At 53.6% G+C, this 20,547-nt stretch overlaps 9 protein-coding genes across 9 annotated transcripts in view; 3 read left to right on the forward strand and 6 right to left on the reverse strand.

Moving 5' to 3' along the window:
• M421DRAFT_185470 (SDA1-domain-containing protein) overlaps positions 1 to 1,245 on the forward strand; it is a 2,881-nt gene extending 1,636 nt beyond the window's left edge. The window contains exon 2 of the mRNA XM_033587929.1: positions 203 to 1,245. Coding sequence (XP_033447487.1) covers positions 203 to 1,144 — 942 coding nt within the window. The 3' untranslated portion in view covers positions 1,145 to 1,245. The remainder of the gene's footprint in view (positions 1 to 202) is intronic.
• M421DRAFT_185476 (uncharacterized protein) lies at positions 1,133 to 2,875 on the reverse strand. The gene is made up of 2 exons (XM_033587930.1): positions 2,790 to 2,875; positions 1,133 to 2,741 (listed from the first exon to the last, which is right to left on the reverse strand). Exon 2 carries the CDS (start codon positions 2,735 to 2,737, stop codon positions 1,346 to 1,348), a length of 1,392 nt encoding a protein of 463 aa, XP_033447488.1. The 5' UTR covers positions 2,738 to 2,741; positions 2,790 to 2,875; the 3' UTR covers positions 1,133 to 1,345.
• On the reverse strand, positions 2,766 to 4,502 carry M421DRAFT_185682 (uncharacterized protein). Its single transcript, XM_033587931.1, has one exon. The coding sequence runs from the start codon at positions 4,245 to 4,247 to the stop codon at positions 3,129 to 3,131; it is 1,119 nt and encodes a 372-aa protein (XP_033447489.1). The 5' UTR covers positions 4,248 to 4,502; the 3' UTR covers positions 2,766 to 3,128.
• Positions 4,503 to 4,800: 298 nt separating this feature from the next.
• On the reverse strand, positions 4,801 to 5,761 carry M421DRAFT_65952 (Cupredoxin; the record flags this gene model as incomplete). Its single annotated transcript, XM_033596284.1, has 3 exons — positions 4,801 to 5,128; positions 5,186 to 5,415; positions 5,468 to 5,761. The coding sequence occupies 3 exons, from the start codon at positions 5,759 to 5,761 to the stop codon at positions 4,801 to 4,803; spliced, it is 852 nt and encodes a 283-aa protein (XP_033447490.1).
• Positions 5,762 to 6,917: 1,156 nt separating this feature from the next.
• M421DRAFT_65911 (uncharacterized protein) lies at positions 6,918 to 7,469 on the reverse strand (the record flags this gene model as incomplete). Its single annotated transcript, XM_033596281.1, has 1 exon — positions 6,918 to 7,469. The coding sequence occupies one exon, from the start codon at positions 7,467 to 7,469 to the stop codon at positions 6,918 to 6,920; it is 552 nt and encodes a 183-aa protein (XP_033447491.1).
• A 2,767-nt stretch (positions 7,470 to 10,236) lies between these two features.
• On the forward strand, positions 10,237 to 11,411 carry M421DRAFT_102011 (Tautomerase/MIF; the record flags this gene model as incomplete). Its single annotated transcript, XM_033586713.1, has 2 exons — positions 10,237 to 10,641; positions 10,698 to 11,411. 2 exons carry the CDS (start codon positions 10,237 to 10,239, stop codon positions 11,409 to 11,411), a joined length of 1,119 nt encoding a protein of 372 aa, XP_033447492.1.
• Positions 11,412 to 14,028: 2,617 nt separating this feature from the next.
• Positions 14,029 to 15,304, reverse strand: M421DRAFT_6431 (uncharacterized protein; the record flags this gene model as incomplete). Its single annotated transcript, XM_033596141.1, has 3 exons — positions 14,029 to 14,230; positions 14,532 to 15,090; positions 15,148 to 15,304. The coding sequence occupies 3 exons, from the start codon at positions 15,302 to 15,304 to the stop codon at positions 14,029 to 14,031; spliced, it is 918 nt and encodes a 305-aa protein (XP_033447493.1).
• A 396-nt stretch (positions 15,305 to 15,700) lies between these two features.
• Positions 15,701 to 18,000, reverse strand: M421DRAFT_185766 (uncharacterized protein). The gene is made up of 2 exons (XM_033587932.1): positions 16,882 to 18,000; positions 15,701 to 16,830 (listed from the first exon to the last, which is right to left on the reverse strand). The coding sequence occupies exons 1-2, from the start codon at positions 17,504 to 17,506 to the stop codon at positions 15,938 to 15,940; spliced, it is 1,518 nt and encodes a 505-aa protein (XP_033447494.1). The 5' UTR covers positions 17,507 to 18,000; the 3' UTR covers positions 15,701 to 15,937.
• Positions 18,001 to 18,265: 265 nt separating this feature from the next.
• Positions 18,266 to 20,336, forward strand: M421DRAFT_66076 (uncharacterized protein; the record flags this gene model as incomplete). The annotated part of the gene is made up of 2 exons (XM_033596291.1): positions 18,266 to 18,802; positions 18,852 to 20,336. The coding sequence occupies 2 exons, from the start codon at positions 18,266 to 18,268 to the stop codon at positions 20,334 to 20,336; spliced, it is 2,022 nt and encodes a 673-aa protein (XP_033447495.1).
• Between the last annotated feature and the right edge of the window lie 211 nt (positions 20,337 to 20,547).

The following is a 20,547-nucleotide window of genomic DNA, read 5'->3' on the forward strand; positions in this document are numbered from 1 at the left end:
TTTCGTCTGTCATCTTTCGTCTGTCATCTTTCGTCTGTCATCTTTCGTCTGTCGTCTGTCGTCTGTCATCTTTCGTCTGTCATCTTTCGTCTGTCGTCTGTCGTCTGTCATCTTTCGTCTGTCGTCTGTCGTCTGTCGTCTGTCATCTTTCGTCTGTCGTCTGTCGTCTGTCGTCTGTCTTCTCTCTCACTAACACATCCAGTACCGCAAATCCAAAGACAAAGGCACCATGATGGCCGCCAAGGGCCTGCTCTCGCTGTACCGCGAAGTCGGCGCCGACCTGCTGCACAAGCGCGACCGCGGCAAGGACGCCGCCATGGGCATCCGCGCGGGGACCATCAAAGAGCAGCGCTACGGCGAGGAAGCCGCGGGCGGCATCGCCGGCATCGAGCTACTGTCGGCCTGGAAGGACGACGAGCGGCGCAAGAAGCGCGTCGCAGCAGGTCTGGACCCGGACGGCAGCGACGGCGACTCGCAGCTCGACGACGCCGAGGACTGGAACAAGTGGGAGCTCGACAGCGACAGCGACAGCGACGAGGAAGGCTGGATCAACGTCGCCAGCGACGGCGAGGACATCCACCTCTCCGACTCGGACGACGAGCAAGCGCCCCAGGCGAAGAAAGCCAAACTCGCGCCTGCCGCGCCGACGGCGGATCCTAAGCCCGCCGACCCCGCCGCGACAGAAGCCCACATCGCCAAACTCCTCACCACCACAATTCTGACCCCCGCCGACCTAAAACAGCTCAAGGACCTGCAGTCCAACGCGCAGATCAACGCACACCTACCGTCGCAAAAGCGCCTCGCTGCCCTCGCAGCTCGACACGCAGACACGCCCATAACAGCAGCCGACATTGAAGCCGCCTCGGGCCTCGGCCAGAAATCAACAAAGGAAGAGCGCATCGCGCTCGCAAAAGCGGACCGCGAGCCAACGCACCAGAGCACAACGGCGAAGCGCAAGGCCAAGAAGGAGGCCGAGGGCAAGAGCACGACGAACAAGGAGAAGGCGAGGAAGAAGAATTTCCTCATGACGCTTGGTAAAGCGAAGAGCAAGAATAAGAGGAGTTTGGGCGATGTGAAGAAGACGCTTGCTGGGCACATTGATAGGAAGAAGAGGGGTGGTAAGAGGGGGAACAAGGGGAATTAGTCGTAAGAGGGAAAACAAGGGAAAATAGTCGCTGTGGCTCTTGTTATGCCTGGAAGAGTTCAGATACCCGAATAGACCGTCACGTGCGATTGTGTTGTGTGCTAGCCAAGTGTTCATCTGAAGCCGGTCTCGTACAACACCCTCGACATAATCCGCCCCTTTACTTCCACACATCGGCCCTCACCTCCCTTAGCTCGTTGCTTAATCCCCCCCGTCTGCCCGTGTGCAAACTGCGTCGTCTGCGAATACATCCGCCACGCTCAGCCCAGAGCCATCCTGCCACACTTCCGCGCCAGCAGAGAGAAGACGCCGGACCTCATCGTCTCGCTTCCTCTTCTTCTCCGCTTCCACAAGCTCGTCAGCCGCGACAGCGCGAGGGGCTCGTCTACCGGGCAACACAGCAGCGGCGCTGCGCACGCGGGGCGTGTGTGGACTCGCCATCTTTCGAGACTGCCCGACTTCAAAGTTGAGCCAGTCAGCCAGGTGCTGATTCTGTATCGACGCAAGCATGGCGATGTCCTCCCTCATACCCTTTTGGTCTGCTGATCGGGGGTAGACTCGCAGGAGTGACGTGAGGAGCGACGCTTGCTGTATCAGTGGCGAGAGCTGGAAGTGAGGATCGGGCAGGATGGTCACCGGTCTGCTCTGGAACTTGGCCCGGCCACTGGCAACTGGCTTGAAGCATGATTTGCGAGGCGGTGCAGTGTTGGTTTTGACTTCGGTAGAGTCCGACTCGCTGGTCTCGTCGGGGTCTTCTGCCATCTTCCGTTTTCGAGATGATGATCTTGAGTACTCCCGGACGTATTGCAAAGCCTTGCTCCGCAGCTGTTCTTCGTTGAGTGGCATTGGCGCTGGGTAGTTCATGTGTGCTGGAGTGTACGGGACGATTGGCCTCGCTGAGGCATACGCAGTGCCTGGCTGCGGTGCTACATAGCGAGCAGAGATGGGGTGTTGCGCCTGGAGTGGGACATCCGATCGAAGCTGCTGAGATCCAATCGTAAGCCACCCTGGTGTTGCTGTCTTTGCTGTACGCATGCGATATATGTCGTGACCTGGGTGGCCGGTGAACGTACTGCCGTTGGCTGGTCTCGGTGCAAGAGCAGGTCGTGAGGTATTATACATGTATATCTTGCTGTGTCTGTCTTGAAACATGTGTGGCTCGACTTTGCTGGGATCTTTGCTTGTCTGCTGCACTTTCGGTGGAGGAGATTCCTCGAGTAAGACAATCGGGTTGTGAGAGCTGCCAGGCGTGGTAAGCTTCTTCAGAGCAGCCAAGATCTGTTCGGTCGATCGTTTGACTGGAGCTTGCTTGGGCTGATACGCTGTGGCAGGCAGAACACAATGAGCCTTTCTCCTATTAGATGGTGAGGTGAGAGTAAGTTCGCTCAACTCGCTGCTTGGTCGATTCTGTGCCGTGCTGTCCATGGACCTGGATGAAGTCCATGAGATTGAGGGCTGTATTTTGGCAGGTTCCCTCGTTCGCTCTGCTTCGTCGACTGTGATTTTCCTCCTTTTCGATGGTCTCGGAAGGGCATAGGGAATTGGTGCGGCGTTGACACCGCTCCGTCGTGTGGTAACCATAGCTTGTCGCATTCGCCTGGATCTGTCAGTGAAGGTCACCAATGGAATGACTGGTAGCACCTACTGACACTGATAAGACGATTTGAGTATGTGGTTTTCGCCTGGAGGTTCGCAATTAGAGGCGGTGGGACGCGATGTAGGGTCAAGCAAAGTTTTCGTGTCAATGCGTACGGTGAGGTGAAGAGCAGCGAGGAAGGATGTGAGACGAAAACAAATACAGAGGAAGCTCTACGGAATTGGATGTTGCCTGAGTATTCTGGGAAGGTACGCCCACTTCTGGAAGGCGCAAGTCGCACCTCAACATGCAGTCGTTTGAGGAGGCAGGTGCGTTTGATGTGCACAGTATGGCTAGCAGAAATGGAGTTGAAAGAGCTCTGGGAGACGTCTGAACAGCAACGTACCCTCACATGCTTAGAAACGCGCGCAACTTCGCCAATTCTTCAACATCAGCCACCTCATCGACAACACGATCAACCGCGCCATCGTCCCAAGCGTAGCCGTGCCAGAGTAATATACCCAGATCTCTCATCGTCCGCACATCGTCATGCCTATCTCCAAGCTCCGATACGAGACCGGACAGTGTGGTCCAGAACAACTCTCGAAATACTGCAGCATCCTCGTAAAACAGGAAAATTGGCCGGCTCAAATACTGTGATGGTGCTTGCAAGAATCCAAGCAGATGCTCAAGACCATACAGACACGTCCCGAAGGGAAGGTACTCAGCCTCGGCCCAGTCGACAAGCCCTGTGATCTCCCATGTCCGTTCGTCCACAAGGATATTTGAGGGTATGAGGTCGCCATGGTTCAACACCACGGGGTAAATGTCCATTGCGAGAATCTTCTGCAGTGTGGTGGCTGCCTTCTCTCGCAGCCGTTCATCTGGCAGTCCTTGAGCGAGCTTCTGGAGCTTCTGCGCTATGCAAGATCCCACCTTCCCTGTGCATAGTGACAGTATCGCTTGCCCTTCCATCTCAGGCGAGTCTGGTCGTAGAATGCTGTCTCTCCGCTTCCTGCTTGCCATATTCGGCCAGCTCTGTGCAACGATCCGGGCGAAGCTTGAGATAAGGGTCTTCTGCTTTGCCTGTAGTCCGGGCCCGGGTAAGAGCTGGCGTGGTAGGAGTCGAGACAGTGGGGTTCCCGGTAGTCGTTCCAACTCATACGCGCAGAGATCTCCAGGCAGGCGAATGTTCAGAGCCCGAGCTTTGGGCGCCAGTGAAGGGTATATCCTGCTAGCCTCCAAGGACACGTCGAGGTCGAGCGCATGTTGAGGAGGGCGAAATTGGATAATGGCTTGCTCAGCCATTTCAGTCGTAGCATCATTGCGACTGCCGTGAATTTCATTCTCAGTCTTTTCGTGATGTCGCAGTAGAGATACCAGCAATGTAAAGCTGCAAAACCCCTGGTATTCGAACTCTGCCACGTGGTGGCGATCGCAGACATTCGTTATGGCCTCGATACATGTCGCTCTGTCCGTGTCTTGTAGACCTATGCGCTTCCAAAAGTCACCTTCAGACATCGCCATGCCAGATTCCGTGGATCAGGTCTTCTCTGCTGGAGCGTGAGGCTGCACCGGATCGCCACGCTGTCTGCAAGTCATCTCATCCCGCATCGCTTGCAGCTACCCTCTTAAACCTTAGAGCAGCGTCCTACTGCAGCTGTGCAAGTACCGAGGGGTGTGCTGGATGCATCTGTGATTCGCTGCAGTATTGCACAGAGTGGTGTAAAAAGGATGCAGGCCGCACATGAACGGTGACGAGTGTGGGGCGTCCGCACCCATCAACTCTCTGCATGTCAGAAACGCTTAGGTATGCATGCACTCTCAAAGAAGCACAACATACTAATCCACTAACAAGCGACGAAATTGCATATCAGAATGATGAGAGAAGTATTACATATCATTTCAGCACGACTTCCGCCATGTCGTGTCTATGGTGGTCGCCCACAGGGCTGGTAACCTACACAAACGCCTCGTAAACATACACCAAAGCCAGCTCAGTCGTAAGTGGTATCACAGAATCGTCGAACCGGGAACTCTCAGCAAGGCCGCAAAATTAGAAAACAGCATCTTCGCTCCTCTACCACATGGCAAAGACCGCCAGTGCAGCAGCACCGAGGCTGAAGACAGACTGGCTAATGAGCACAGGTGCAGCGTTGGCAGTGTTCTGCGCGGGGCCAGTGGTCGTGCCTGATGTGCCGTTACCGGATGTAGCTGAGCCGGATGAGCCAGCAGAGGGCGATGTGGTCCCTGTGCCGGTGCTGCCATTGGTGCCGGAGCCAGAGCCAGAGCCAGAGCCAGAGCCAGAGCCAGAGCCAGAGCCAGAGGCTTGGCCAGGGCTGAGGTTCTCGGATGCTTGGGCAGCTAGGCCCTTGAATGCATCCACGGTCTTCGCGCCGGATTCAGGGCTGAGAGTGTGTTAACTTCGATTGATGACGATCATGTGCATCCAGGTGTGTACGTACGCGTTGATGGCGCCAACCATACCAGCCTGACAGTGCTTGGCTTGTGAGCAGTAGAACCACATAGGCTTTTTATCGGGGACGCGGATGGTGTATGTCAGGAGCTGAGATGTCGAGTTCGCAGCAGCGGTGGTGGGCATGAAGCCTGAGAAGAAAGCGTTCGTCTGGTTGGACATGATGTTCTGGATGGGTACGCATGGGTTGTCGAAAGTAGACTGAACGACGGAATGGTTCTGCGCGAAGTTAGATAGTGTTGCTTGTAATGCCACAGCTGTCAAGGTGTACCTTTGGGTGGAACTGGAACTGGATCATGTCTCCCGCGTTTGCCTTCACGTTGTTTGGGTAGAAACCTAGAGACCCGTTCGCCCCGCCGACCTGGATGGTATGTGTAATAAGACTACCTGACATCGATGATGATGATGATGATGATGATGTCGATGATGTCGAAGGTGCAGATGCTGTGGAGTTTGCCGTCGCAGCTAGAGATTCCGAAGCTGCGATAGATTGTGACGATTTTTCAGACTTTGCCGCTGCGAAGCCAACCAGGGCGGATACGATGAAGGCTTTCGAGAAGTACATGACGACGGTATTCGTTTGAGTCGACTTGGTGTATTACTAGTATGCGATTGATGGAGGGAGTGGTTCAGGCGACTAGCGCTCTGTAAGCTGGACTAGCCAGATATTAAGAATTGAAGAGGCCGTAGAGGTGAGATGAACGGAAAGAAGAGAAAGAAACACAGCGACAGACGTGAAGCAGGACAGATGTGGAGTAGAAAAGGTGAGCCTGAGGAGTGGATATGGGTACTTTTAAGGCATTGAAGACGGCTTCGAAATGCTCGCTGATTGCGCTTCGTGGCGGCTAGCAGCTTTCCGACACAAGAAGTGCGATCTGCGACGTACTGGAAGCTGTTCGTGCTTCAGCCTATCGAGCCCTTGCATGAGGCTCACAACGCGCAACACCAAAGACTGTTAACAGCGGAGCTGCACAGTCTGCAAACATATGTGAAGAGCCTTGAATGAGTTGCACGACTCCATAATGTGAGAATTTAAAGATCTGAGAATTCAACGCTGCAATGATGCCTTGAGAGGGGTGTTGTTGCGCGATGATGGCGTTCCTGCGAGGCTGGAGCTTGGGTGTTGAGCCCGCGAAGCACTCCTTGTTCCAGACGCGTTTGAGCGTGGTGCAGCCGAGCAGCGTCAACGCCTAGGCACCGGAGATCTTAGTACCGTTCGTGGGCGACACGCGGAATTTCCTGATGTAATTAGAAAGGCTGCACAGTGTCTTGCCATCATGCCGAAGGCGCTGCAAATTGTGCAGCTGTACCTTGACGGCAGGTAAGGTTGGAACGTGTAGTGATTGTAGAATTATCCAAATTGTACTTCTCCACCTTGTCCCGAGGCTGTCTTCTTTCTCATGCACCAGGTGCATTCTAGTCGCCATTGTTACATTCCAATTGAGTTGCGTCCTGCGCTTTGCGGTGTGTCGTACATCCATGAGACCGTGTTCACTCGATAGCTTCTGCAGCGAAACCATGCTGGATATGCAAACGCCCTGGGGCTCCAAATGGGTATTTTTTGACACATGACAGCTGCCCAGTAATCCAAAAATGGCTGTCGCTGTTTCGCCAGTAACCGTGGGTCGACAGCAGGCCGCGTCTTTGGCGGCTGAGCGTCATACTCGACTTGTGTGGGCAAGGATATGTACTTCCTTAACGCAGTATGTATACCTCGTCACTCAAAAGTCTAACACCAGTTGCGGTGTAAGCTTTTCCAGATCTTCGACCTGCAAGAAGCCATCTGGTATGCCATCGTTCTTCGCAGACCTTCCGCGCTCATGCTTGGCTCGAGCGAGTGCTTCTCGCACAAATATCTCCATGTAAAGCCCCGTCAATGTCATCGCGCCCTTCTGTATCTTCGTGTTCGGGTCTTCGAAGTTCTCGTATAGCAGTCGTGCAAGCAGCGGCGCTGGGATTGGGTGTGCAGTTGTCAACGGCTCAACGATTCTCGTGGGTTTTGGTGGGGGCGCGTCTTCCATCAGGTTGTCGCTAAGCGCGTCATCGAACTCGTCTTCTTGAGCATCTTCTTCGTCCGAGGATATAATTGTTGCTGCTGGTTGGAAGCCAGATCTGGCAGCCAGAGCACTGGGCTTCTTCGACGCGCCTATCGCGCGTGATGCAGCTGTCGAGACTTTGGCTGGCGCCTTTGCTGTTGCTTTCACAGGCCGTAGAGGCTTGAACTGGGGCCCTTTGCGCGTCACACCATTCGCAGTTGCGTTTTTGGGTGGCATTGTGAGCTCGAGGTCGGATTGGAGTTGTGGTGGAGAACGAACGCTCATGGTGCAGCCGCGGAATCAACGCGCCCACACGTGAGCATCGTCATTGCCAAACAATAAAACAACATTTTCTTTCACCTTTGGGATCTGGTATCTGCCTCGCACGACTATTTGGTCCGTTGCAGACCTCATGACGCTGCTGAGATTTTCCGTTCTGGCATCACACTCAATTGCTTCCAGCCCAGGGCCTTCAACTGGATGCAGGTACATGTGAAGTGCCTCGGCGCAGGATCATATGACCCCCATGGAGAACGGACGCTGCCGCCACACATGTACATCTGACTCTGATTCTGGGGCGGAGCAGCGAATCCAAGCACCGCCTCCACGTTGAAGGATCGCGGGTCAGCAATGTACGTTCGCCCTTAATTAGCCATTTTCTATTTCGAGTCTGCAATTGCGAGGATGATGAACTGCCTCCTTGGTCGCTATTAGCTCAGATTCCGTTCGCATTCGAAGGTTGCTGCAGCTACCAATGCGCCAGTCAAGCTGTCACAACCATCGCCGGCCGTCTGTCACGAGTGCGTCGTTACCGTACACGCGGGCTATCCCGTCAGGATATCTCGGCACAACAATCTGCTTTTGACGCTTTTGTGGCAGGAATCCACAATTACCTATTGCAAGCGTTCAGATGCACGATCGTGGACGCTTGTGGCGCAAACGGGCGTAGGCGGGCAGGTTCAATAACGGCGGTGGCTCGATGTATGCACACAAGCACATCCAACCGCTGCAGGACGGAGAACGACGTAGGAGCGCACCTAGACTGCAGAGCCAGTACAGTATCACTCTGGATGCGCCGTTACACTGCAGCGCGCATCCAAAACTCATTTCGAAAGGGGTCTGACATGCGTGGTGCCGTACTGTGTACTACAATACAAGTGGTACGAACAAACCAGCTGAGATTGAACAATAAACAAGTCCTGAATGTTGCTACCGTGCTCAAATTGGTGTGATAGCAGTAACGCGTCCTCTTTCTGCTATCTCAAAGGCTTCTGTCGAGGTTGGAGGATAAACTCGAATCGATGCTTTGACCCCAGTTAGCTCCACTCAAGTACGATGGTTCAGAGGCCATGAACAGATGCTGACAAGCGACAATTTATCGGGACTACTGTAACCTGCTATTATACTTCTCTTTTGGACGTGTCAGTGGTCCAGTAATGTCCACACCAGCTCCTATCAAGACGGCAGTCGAGGCCTTCGAGGAGGGTCGTGGACTAGCACATGCATTCGATGCGAGATGAATGATCACCGGTTAATGGGTCAGTAGGATCCTCACGACCGCAGGATCACTTGATGGTGACGCGTGTGGAGCCGCAACCTTCCTCAATATAGCGGACAGGCGCTCCCTTGTGGTAAAGCTGTGGCATCACTGGCGGCAGGAAGCTCGGCGGTTGTTCTTGTTTGTGTGCTCAACTTTCGGCTCGATGCCGGGTTGACAGTCGCTGTGCAACACAACCAATCTGGAGAAATGATCAAGGAGGACAACAGCGCCCCGCAATGCTGTGTAAGTCTGGCGAATCTGGATGCAACAGTGTTGTTGACAGTGTTGGCTTGCATGGTGGCAGATTACTGCGCTGGAGGGCAAGACACAAGAACAACCAGATTGCAAGAAGACGCACGGCTACGGCTGTCGAAATCCAGGGACCTCTAGACCATGTTGGCGAATACGAATGATTCGAATCCAGTCAGGGCAGTCTTGTCCCGAAGTTTGCGGGGTGCGCGAAGGAATGGACACGCCAGAGTCTAGTTTGAAGCTAGGAGGCACCTCCAGCGGTGTGTTGCGTGGCTCCGAAGAGTCAGGCAGTTCTCATGTCGGACGTGAAGCTGCATGCAGAGTGCAAGTGGGACTGGAGGCGCCCGCTGGACGGTACAGATATTCGGGTTTTCTTTGACGAGTGGAGAGCTATATTGAGTACACGCGCTGGTGAGTGGTGAGCCGCGGACGCCGTCGGTCAGCGATAGCTGCAGCTGTGCAGCTGGCGAAATGCTGATGGCGTTTCTGATGGAGGCTGATGGCGATCTGAAGTTGGCCATCTCACTCGGCGCTCGAAGTTAGCGCGAGACTGCTGAGCCAGCTGCGACCGCGGTGCCATCGTTGATGGCGGAGCAGGCGCGGGCACTTGGCGTCCTCATCCCAGCAAACCAGACAAGGGCGGCCGCACATAGCCCAACTTATGCATGTCTCGAAAGCGAAAGGCGCGTGATGGAAACACACCCCTGCTCGCTGGTTCCCAAAGCGGTTGCACAGCTCTGCGCACTTGGACCAGACCAACGCTCTGGTGTAGTCTATATATCACAAGTTGGTTGCGCTACGGGAGCACTCACCAGCGCCGTCCCTACCCTCTTGTGGTTCATTCTTGCCTTTTGCGGGGTGTGCACGCAACCGAGACTTTTACATAACAGCAGCCTGCCCTTGACCATCTGGCTTGCATACCATCCATACATCACCACTCCGCTCCGCCAACTTTGCTCTCACAGGTCTCGTGTCTTTGAGTGAGGTAGCCGCCGTCTGACCACCAAACCCTGATAGGAGCCGTCTCACGCACAGATAACACTTTCGATCTGCGATCAGCGCTCTTGGTGGCACAAACCATCTACCATCCATATCTAGCGAGTCCCAACCCTAGGGATACACCTCAGGAATTTGCGGCTCCCCTCACCGACCAAACAAACAGTTCGCGTCGTCACACCCTTGAATCCTTTTATATTCCTTCACCACCCCGTCATGCCTCACTCTGTCAACAACTCGACGTCGACTGGAGCCAAGATGTCGCGACCTTCGTCCACCTCAACCTACTCGGCCTCGAACGTCAACGCGAATCAATTTCCCAAGCAGGCTGGCGCCACCACCCTTCTTGCACCCGAGACCAACGACACCCAGGCACTCACATCGCCATCGCAGCTTTCCTTCACATCGTCGCCGCGATCAGTTATCGACGCACCCACGTTTGACGATTCAAGATTACGGCCTGCCACATCCGCTGGTGCCAACATCGCGCGCCCCTACTCTCGCCAGCGTGCCCAGTACTACGAAGAACAATTCTCCTACAAGGATGGCACAACATCCAATGCTCGAGACCGTGTGACAAAGGATGCGCCAATTGTTGCAGAGTTGAGAACGAACGTAATTGTAAGTTGCTAATCTCCACGATGGTCCACTCTTTCTGCATGCTAATCGGCGCACAGATCAAGGATGAATACACCCTTGTCACCGACCTCTCACACCACCTGTCGACTCGTTATCAGAAGCCTGAAACATCGATTATGATAACAGTCAACCACTCAGCATGTCTGTTGCTCGGCGGTAGTTTCGAACCGACCTACATTCTCACCATCAACGCATTGCCCGTGCAGCTGCAGCCCACACTCAACAAGCGCAATGCCGCCATGATCCAGAACTTCATGACGGAGTCGATTGGCGTCCCGATTGATCGCGGCATTGTCAAGTTTGTTGCAATCCAGGAGGAGGCGTTCGCAATGAACGGAGTGACCATCTTGGGCGAGATCGAGAACCTTGAGCGCACCCAAGCTGAGGAGACAGGCATGAGGAGGAACATGACCAAGAGTTCCCGCCGATCTGGTGTCTCCAAAGCGAAGAGTAGCATCACGCTTTCTCGCAAGACTTCCAAGGCTAACACCAAGGGAAGAACAGTCACCCCTCCGCTTCCTAGCCCTGGTCCCCTCGATTCCGGAATAGCAGTCAACGAGAAGGGCCTGCAGGAGAACTCCTCCACCCAGCCTGCCAGCAAGGGCATCAACCACAAACAGTCTGAGCCGATTATGTCGAGGTTCAGCAGAAGGCCTAGCACCAACCTCGTTCCTCCGCCCATTCCTGAGAGCAAGACAGCAAAGCACTCTATGCCTAAGCGCAAGAGTCTACTGAACATCTTCCGCCGATAAGCGAATTACGATCATTACTGCGCGAAAAGAGCTCGAGGTGAAGTTTCCTACATCTTCGATTTCTTTCGGGAACTCTTTGCGAGGCGTTTCTTAGAACCAAAAGTCATGACTCGGCCAAAGCATTGACTTACGCCACGGCGTCGGAGTCGCCATCGATCTTCGAGGGATGATAACACAACTTCACGCATCTTACACTTACCTTGGTTATCTCATTACTGTTCTGTCAGGCTCTGCATATGAGAGTCTCATACTGGTATGGTTCTCTGGCGCAGTGTGCGACATTGGCATGGCGGGCGTTTGGGAGTCTCACTGGGAGTGACACATTGCATTGTGGCGATAGGACGCCACAACGCCGATGGATCTACAACTCTTCATTATACCCTTCGTAGTTTCTCCCCACTCGAGGACTGATAGTCCTTGCCATATAGAAAATCATCATCTATACTGTGAAAGTTTGCACGCTGCAATTCTGGCCACGTCAGTGCCGTTCAGCTTCAAACATAAAGACCATGCTCGAGGATTCAGCCACGGCACCTAGACTGTTCCTTCCTGTCGAAATTTCCAAGACACCTCACCCAACCCTTCACGCCCAACACCTCGTCGCGCACGCCGGTCTGCATCCCGTCAGGTGGTGTGTCTCGACAATCAGGGATGTCCCCAGCGCGGGCCTGCGCAAGCGCCATACCTTATCTCCAGCACGCTCGTGCGGGCTGGAGACGCTCGACTAGCGATCTGTGGAGAGCTGAAGATGTGTAGCGTCAGACGTTCTGGGCTGAAGCAGAGTTTTGCCAGCCCATGCGTGGCGAAGCTAGCGACGCGGGAGAGCGCCCTTCAGACCGCTGCTCTGGATCGCGCGGCAAGTTGCGCCAAGCAGCTAATGTTGATGCTGCAGGGCCGGATTCGGGAGTATTATCTCACCAGAAACCTTTTCTTTTTGCCATGCATGTGGGCTGGTAACTGATTGTTTCACTGTTGTTGTCGGGACAGGACCAGATTCAGCGTTGCTCCTGTGGCAGACTGGACTAAAAACATCTGTGATCTATTGTCTTCGTATTGCCGCGCTGCGCCAGCGATGCCGGCCGTATGGTCGTTGATAAAAATGCGATGTCACTGGATATGCTAATGTTAGGCTCCCGCGCACCATGTGCTGGTCCGCGATGCCGTGGGTGCTGATCCCGACGGGCAGATTCATGCATGCCCGAACTCTGCAAGCAAACATCCGCAATGTATCTCGAAACACGTCAAATCAAAAACTCTGCGATGCCTACAGGGACTCGACCGCGCAATCACGCGCTTCGTATTGGGCTTCAAAAGCAAGCAATGTGAAAAACAACACTCACAGCAGAGCCGCATCTATACTTCCCGAACGACTTCGCCTTCGAGGACCTCTACATGCACGCACCACCGGGACACATGCCTGTGCATTCTGCATGCTGTCAGCCCGGCGACGCAGACGCAGACGCGACGTGAACCCATATCTCCACGAAACTCAAAAACCAGCGATCGACATAAGAGTCGTCTTCCAGAGTCGACCGGAGCGTTCCTGAAGATTTTCGATCCATTTCCAACTCACACATTGTCATACTGGAACTACAACGTCCTGCACGACTCCTGCTAAATTGCATAACTCGCAGATCCCTAGATCGTCGGCGCTAGTTGCTCTCGGACGCAAAGCCTGGGTCTGCTCGGTGACGTAGGCGGGGTTTGGCGAGGAGGATTCAGGGCTGCATGACGTCCACCGATCAACATCCACAACCAGATTGTTTCCGTTTGAGATGGGTGTGCTTGTTCGGGTTTGAGACCGGTGGGCGGAATAGGTGCCCGTCCCGCGGTGATGGCGGCATTGTGGCTCTAACGATTGGCAAGGCACGTGCGAGCAGCCTCAACGTCAATGGCGTGGAAGACGAGTCAGTGGGCTGGTTGTGATCGAGGAAGAGATGGTTCACGGCGATGAGGGGTGCTGCTTTTATAGAAGATGGTCAAGCTGGGTGATTGAACATTAGCTTAGGAAAAGAGGTGCGAGCCGATGTCAGTTCACGAACATTTCTGCGTACGGACGTACTGCTGTCTCTCACACTTGCAGCTTATGAAGGACCCACTTGGAGAACAGCATTGTTAAGGTATAATTGATTTGAGAACATCATCAAATCAGATGGCCATTAGCATGCTTCTTCATGTATGTTCGCATTCAGATTAAGTATATTTCGCCTACAAGCCCTTCAAATCCTCAAACTATATATTCTTCCCTGACTGACGATCAGAATCCAGACATGGAACCCATGGCAGCCTGTTCACCTAACAGTCGTGAGTGCCTAGGCAACTTTATTTGGCGAAGCTTTTTCTTCAGCGCAACGGTTACTACATGGACGTCATGCTGTCCAGTAGGTTCGACTATAGTCTTGAGCAAAGCCTACACGCTGTTTTGGATCAGCATCTTACCTTTCTTGCCCAGGTCATCCTTCAACGACTTCATTAGCACGATCTTCTCAGCCTTGAACTTGTTCTTGACCTACCAGTCAAGGCTATCTATCGAGAAGACGCTGCTTCCAAGCCCGTAGCGATCAAGGAGGTCTTCGTATTGGCCCTCGTAAATAGCGAACCAGTCTGACAAAGAGCCCTAAGGGATGGTCATCCTATCCTGCTTCTCACGGACCATAGCAACGACTTGCTTGACGAACATATTGGGGTTGCGTATCTTGCACAAATAGTCGTGCAAAGCTAAAAGGCGTGCGGCAAGACCAATCTGGCGGATCAGATGCTTTGCCAAGGCTCCGCCTGTCAGGTCATGCTTGGGAGTAGCCGGCTCATAGAAGATGTTTCTGAAGCATTGTAGTCAGCAAAGTAAGCGTCGAGGTTGACAGCGATGAATGTTTTACGTGGCTTGCAGACTGGCTTTACCGGCGCCTCAAACTGAGCTTGTGGAGCTACAGTGCTTGTGTTCTAGCTGTAGTCCTGCGAGACGCATGGACCTAAGTCTATCACATTGATGTTCATCGAATTTTCCACTTTTAAAGAGGCATATGGAGGAGCTCCAGCATAGGAATGAAGAGGTATATCTGGTTCGTTGGGAGGATCTAGAAGTATCGAATCTGACCCGCTGGGCATAGGTGCAAATCGAACCCATCATCGTTGTTCTGAAGTTCGATGCAATCGTTAGCTGACGCGTTGGCTAGACACTGATCGAAGCCAATCGCCGGAACCTCTGTGGATGTGAACTCAAAACCGGACTCAAAGCTTGGATCGAAATGCAGATTTGGCCAGCTGTAGTTGCAAAAGAAATTCGACTGATGTGCACTGGCCGAGGAACCGGGGTTGCAGTAGAGGTTGAGATCGTATTCTGGGAGCATGTCCTCTGCGAAGACTCCAGCCATGCTCTGTGGTGGATGGTTTTGGAAAGGCTCAAAATACAGCTCTGTCTGCGGGTTCTGATGAGATACCGGTTTTTCGGCTACCGAAGCAGGAGAGAAAATTTGTGGATCGAAAAAATGCTGAGTCTGGTGAATCAGACGTCGCGATTGTTCGTTCGACTGCAGTGACGATGGTGTATAGCCATCTGTGTTGTCTCTGAGGAAATTGAGCGCCATTCGCGGGTCGCCTTGTTCTTGTTGTCGCAGTTGTTGCTCGACCTGCCGCTGATACTGAAGCTCGGCATATTGCTGCTGGAGTTGGAGCATTTGCTCTAATGCCGCATTATGATGATAAGGCGCAATAGTAGCGACGGCCGTCTATTTCTTACGCCGCGCGGTGTCTTTGGCTGAGCGCTCATTGCAACCCTTCCAGACCTTGCCCTTGCGGTAGTATTCTTGCACACTGCGGTTTTTACGGCATCGGAAATAGGGCTGGGTCCCGTCCTGGGTGGAGAAGGCAGGGCTGGCGGAAAATTGGCGGAGCATATTTGGATCGTGGGATTGGGTGTTGATGATAGAGATAGTGTGTTGGTGGGTAGTTGTACTTGTAGAGTTGCGTGTGTCTGCAGATTGGAAGCTCAGCTTGTCAAATGCGATTTTTAAGGAGACTTCTTGCTCAAACTGCTCATAACACTGTGGCTGTAAGAAGTGCTGTAGATGCAGACCTCTGTAAGTTACCATGTTCAGCTACAGTCTATGCTGTAAGGAGAGGTCTTTTGTTTCTTCTCACAACACTGCCTTTGGACGGCCACATCACTCCCATTGCTTGGTAATTTGCATCTTACAAGCAATCAGCTACATATTCGGCGGTAGTGGTGGTGAGGCTGTGAGATTAGCGGTGCAGAAGACCAACTGAGATGGTGATTGAAGACAAATCAAGTGTGGAAGGTGGATGTCAATTATATTATCGATGACCAGAACTGATTACACGAGGCAACGAGTAATTCCACAATGCGCCAGTGAGTCAGGTATGTACATGCAGTTGCTCTAAAATAGTCTTGTCAAGGACGGACTACCCTCAACAAAAACGACAAATGCCTTTAGTTCTGGCACATCGATCTGTCTCCTTGATCGAGCGTTGGCACGTCACAGATGCCAAATGCGTGGAGATCCGTCATCTTAACCTAATTTCCATCCGGGGTTCTCACTGACGCACGTCACAGGAATCTTGGGATCAGGGAGCGTATCCTCCAGGAAGACCAGCTGCCATGCACCAGGCTCCTTGTAAACACTGCGCTTCTGTTTAAGCGGTACTGCTCGCTTCTTTTCCTTAAAAGAGACCACCGAGGCTGGCTGCTGGATTAGACGGCTGAGCGCCTTCCAGTCGAACTTCGCCATGTCACCTATGTCAAGTGGAAGCGAGCCGTTGGGCTTGTGCCGAAGATTTGGTCCCTCTGCGATGAGTTCAGGGTGATGCAGATCGAACGCGTTGAAGATGTTGCGGTGGTCACCGTTGTCGAGCCCAATGGCGCGCTTCTGGAGATACATCGTGGCCTTCGCAAGGAAGCGCTGCTTTGCGTTCCGGTAGGTGTCGTTGTCCATTTCGAGAAGCTCGCGCGGATGAAAATCGAGCTCAACCTTGCATGCGTTTGACATGAAGACGTTGAGGTAGACGGTCGTCTCCATGATCAGGGTCTGAGAGGTGACCACACGATAGTTGTTCATCTTTGCGGCGTGCTTAAGTGCATGGCTGCGGAATGGGATGCGGTACTTGATAGCTGCGCCCCAGCGGGACCAGTAATCTTGCCAAAATGTAACAGGTGTCTGGGCACCGTTGCCATCCTGGATGTCCCACTGTGCGCTTGCGAGATCCAGCACGATCTTCGACCCGCATTTGAGCATGATCTCGTACACTCCCTTGACGTCACCTCGCTCATCTTGGTCTGGGTACATTTGGTCGTGGCGCCTTGTGTCAGAGCCGAAGATACCTCGCGCATGAACGATGCGAGAGGCCTTCTCGACTGGGTAGTGCACGACTTCCTTGATATCGGTCTGGACGTCGTTCACTAGATCTAAGGCGGAGTCAGCTTAGGTTGAAAGGTAGGGGGTATTTTCTGGCATGCCTTGGAAAAGAGCTTGGATTGCAGCATGCATGACCACAAACGCCCAGATGGAACTGCGGTCGGTCAAGAGCGCATACTTTGCATCGTCTTCGAAAGTGCCAAAAGATTCGACCGGGAACTTAGTGAGCCACCCGCCTGCGTAGATCTTGCAATCGGTGTGGCCTCCTGGAGATGCAATTACACCCACGCCGTCGGTGACTTCGACTGAAACCAGATCGTGATCTTGATCGCGCTTGATGCTCACCTTCCTCATATCGTAAGTCCATGTGTTCTCTAAGAACGTGTAGAATAGCGACTGTGCGATCCTGCCCGCCTTCCCTGCGCGTTCGATATTCAGCGGCGTGGAGCAATCAACGTTCATGTGGACTTTGAGGTGCTCCAGCTCGTCCTTATTTCTGCAGTCGATATCGCAGTAGAAACGTGCGCCGACTATCGTTCCGTTGTTGTGTGTTTGCGCGCAGTACCTGCAGTAGTTGGAGGTTTCTTCCTTGCAGACGAGGCATGATTGCCAGGGCATGGTAGAGGTGGAGGTGGGCAAAGAAGAGTCTGGAGGGACCGGTTTGCAGTGGAAACAACGCGAGAGGAAGCGAGAAAGATTCATCCGTAATCGAGAAATGAACCGCATGACTAACAAAGGCTGGCTTGAAGTGAAGGCAAAGGGAGCTATGCGCTCAGAAAGAAATCAGTGTCTATGTTAAGGACCATGACTTTGACTCGGAACACAAGTAGGCGGCTCCAGTAGATTGTAGACCACGGTAGTACGATTATGTGTCCTGGTATGCCCATGACCTTTTGATCGTCGTGAATTCTGACTGCGAGTTTGCGAAGCAACCAGGCGAAGAGACAGGTATATTCCAGTCGACCCCAGATATGAGAAGGCCCAGAAACATCTTGGCAGGCTGGTTTCCAGCAGCACTGCAACATTAGCTCCAGACAGTCCACGGGTTGATCGGCACCTGGGAGATGAAGAGACTGTCCATCCACGAAAAATTGGATCACACGCTGAGGCAAGAGCTCGGTCGTGCAGATTTAGAGCGCTGAGGCCCACAGCCCCCTGGCACAACTGTTACCACCTAAAATGCGACTGATCCCTCTAATGGTACACGATCGTAGTTTTGCAGCAGTAGACAAAGATCAAGGGAGGTAGTGCATGACGTCGGGGAACCACGTCAGGGTTGCTGCCCTGTGCGCGTTGCTAGGGACAAGGGGCTGCCTCGCTTGCGTTTGTTGATTGCGGCTACCCTGGAGAACTTCGTGAACACATTTGGTGACACCGCAGCTGCCTGAACATATTGCATACAGCGAACGCGCACACTTCTTGAATAGAAATACCAACATACCTACCGTCATACTGGCGCGCCTCAACGAATCTCCCATCCAGAAGATGGACCCACCCTCTCTCCCGCTTTCGCCCACGAAGCTGGCCATGTCTCCTAGCATGCCTGCCTTCCCGACCTCCCCAGGGCGCACCAAGACATCTTTGGGCGACTCAGTGGTGCTTTCGCCATCAGCTACACGAAGAGGTTCACGATCAGGATCACCGCTGCGCGAAGGCTCCCCACTACGATCATCGCACCGACGAACCGACTCCGAGGTATCCGTTGCCGGCCTGGCCACCATGTTCGAGACTCTCGAGGTTAAGGATCCGCGAGAAGCTCGCGACAGGTACATGGCCCTGTTGGCCAAGGAAAAAGCCAAGTTCGACAAGATAGAGAAGGAGTACAACATGTCTGCAAGCCGGAAGGAGTTGCGCATCGAAGAGCTCAAGAACGAGCTGAAGACCACTAAGGAGGAGCTCGACATAGCCGTTTCAAGAGACGTGTTCGAGAGGGAACGCAAAGCACACAAGGCCAACGTAGCCAAGTGGGAGAAGGTTTTCAAGGAACGTGAAGAGGCTTGGAAGGTGTCGAACGCTAAGCTGGTACGTCGCAATCAGGCTGCATCGCTGGGCTCCCACTAATGATACGCAGAGCGAACTCGACTACAACAATAAGCACCTCGAGGCTAAGAACCGCGAATACAAGAAGCGATACATGGAGAAGGACAAGGAGCTCCTGAGGAAGTCTGGTCAGGTTCCCACGCTCCAGGCTAAGATTCAGGGGCTGGAACGCAACATCAAGCGGGCCGAGTCTGATGTCAGGTTCAAGACAGAAGAAGCCGCCAAGTACCAAGGCCAGCTCTACAGTATGGAAGTTGAGCTGGAGGGTATCACAGCACATCTTGGAGAGGAGATATTGACGCTGAAGGATCGTCTGAAGCTGGTGGAGAGCGAGCGTGATGCGCTGAAGACAAGCTTGAAGGAGGAGGAGGTCCTGCGCATCGCGGCTGAGGGGCAGCTAGCGCTCCCTGCAGCTACCAACGACGAAGAAGACGATTTCAGATCGCCAGTCCGCTCTCCACGTAAGCCCCGTACCATCCGGCACAACGACGAAGACAAAGAGAACCAATCGCCGAGGAAGTCCGCAGTTGACCTGCGCTTCCTGCAACAAGAGCTTGCAGCTGAGAGGCGGTACCGCTCGCGCGCGGAAGACCAGATCGAGTTCATGAAGATGGAATGCCAGTTCCAGTGCTGTTCTTGCCGCATTGCTGAGAACAAGAGTAAGGCTTACATTCACGACGACAGGTACGCAGCACAGATGGAGGCCATCAAGGCTTCGGTCCCCGCTCTGACTCCTCCAGCGAGTGACAACGGAGAGGATGCTATGGATGTTGTGAAGGATGAGCCTAGTGCTGAACGACCATACACACCACCGCCAGAAGAGCAGACATCTGAGCACACAGTCGTTGTCCAGCCGCAGAACGAGGAGCTGGATTCAGTCGTCGCTTTCTCTCCTACAACTGGTACATTCAAGTCTATCCCTTCGCCACTGAAGGCTCTGCCTAAGCGCTCTGTTTCTCGTCAGTCGGGTCGAGACTCGACTCGGTCCACCACACGCTACTCAGATGCTCGCAGCCAGCTAGTGTGTCTAGACGCAGCCTTCGAATATGGGCCTGTATCGGCCCCAGCATTCCATCAGACAGAAGAGAGGAGCAGAAGCGCTGATATTGCCATTCACGAGGACGAAAGTGATGAGGACATGGAGCCTCCCGCACCAGTTGCTCTTGGACCAGGCACACCATATGTCACCAAGACCACCACCACCACCATCCCCATTGCATTCTCACCAGCAACTCCAGCGCCGCGACCCGGCAAGCAATTGATGAGTCCGTTCACGATCGGTCATGGAGCGGCTAACGGGCGCACACCTGTGCTGGGCGAGCTGCAACTAAACAATGTCCCTTTCGATCGCGAGGCGGCACTTCAGGCCATTCGCGAACGACGTGGCAGGGCACGCAGCATGGCTGAAGGTCACGGCACACCGATGAAGCAGATGCTCGAGGGCACGAAGGAGAGGCGAGACATCAGTGCACCGGTCTCGAGGGTAGGCCGAAGTCAGAGTCGAGGCAGATTCTGAAGCATGTATACTTTCTGGATGGAGACTTTCGCATTTGATTAGCTTTACGACTTGCTGAGCGGCATTGCATGGCGTTCTGGGTTGCTGCTCTGCCTCAGCGGTCTTGGGCACGGCGTTGAGTGATAGTTTGACTGTTTTGGATAGGCCGGCGGGGTAGATACCACGGTTGGGCGGAGTCTGCATAGCACGATTGTTGTTTAATGTTCAATTG

This window comes from Didymella exigua (genome assembly GCF_010094145.1).
Source record: "Didymella exigua CBS 183.55 unplaced genomic scaffold M421scaffold_18, whole genome shotgun sequence".
Classification (NCBI taxonomy): Eukaryota; Fungi; Ascomycota; class Dothideomycetes; order Pleosporales; family Didymellaceae; genus Didymella; species Didymella exigua.

Bases quoted from the DNA above. Each gene is read 5' to 3' on its own strand.
- M421DRAFT_185476 (XM_033587930.1), bottom strand. From the start codon at position 2,737: ATGCGACAAGCTATGGTTACCACACGACGGAGCGGTGTCAACGCCGCA.
- M421DRAFT_185682 (XM_033587931.1), bottom strand. From the start codon at position 4,247: ATGGCGATGTCTGAAGGTGACTTTTGGAAGCGCATAGGTCTACAAGAC.
- M421DRAFT_185766 (XM_033587932.1), bottom strand. From the start codon at position 17,506: ATGCGGTTCATTTCTCGATTACGGATGAATCTTTCTCGCTTCCTCTCG. The intron at 16,831-16,881 runs GCATGCCAGAAA...ACTCCGCCTTAG, and splicing joins AATCCAAGCTCTTTTCCAAG to ATCTAGTGAACGACGTCCAG.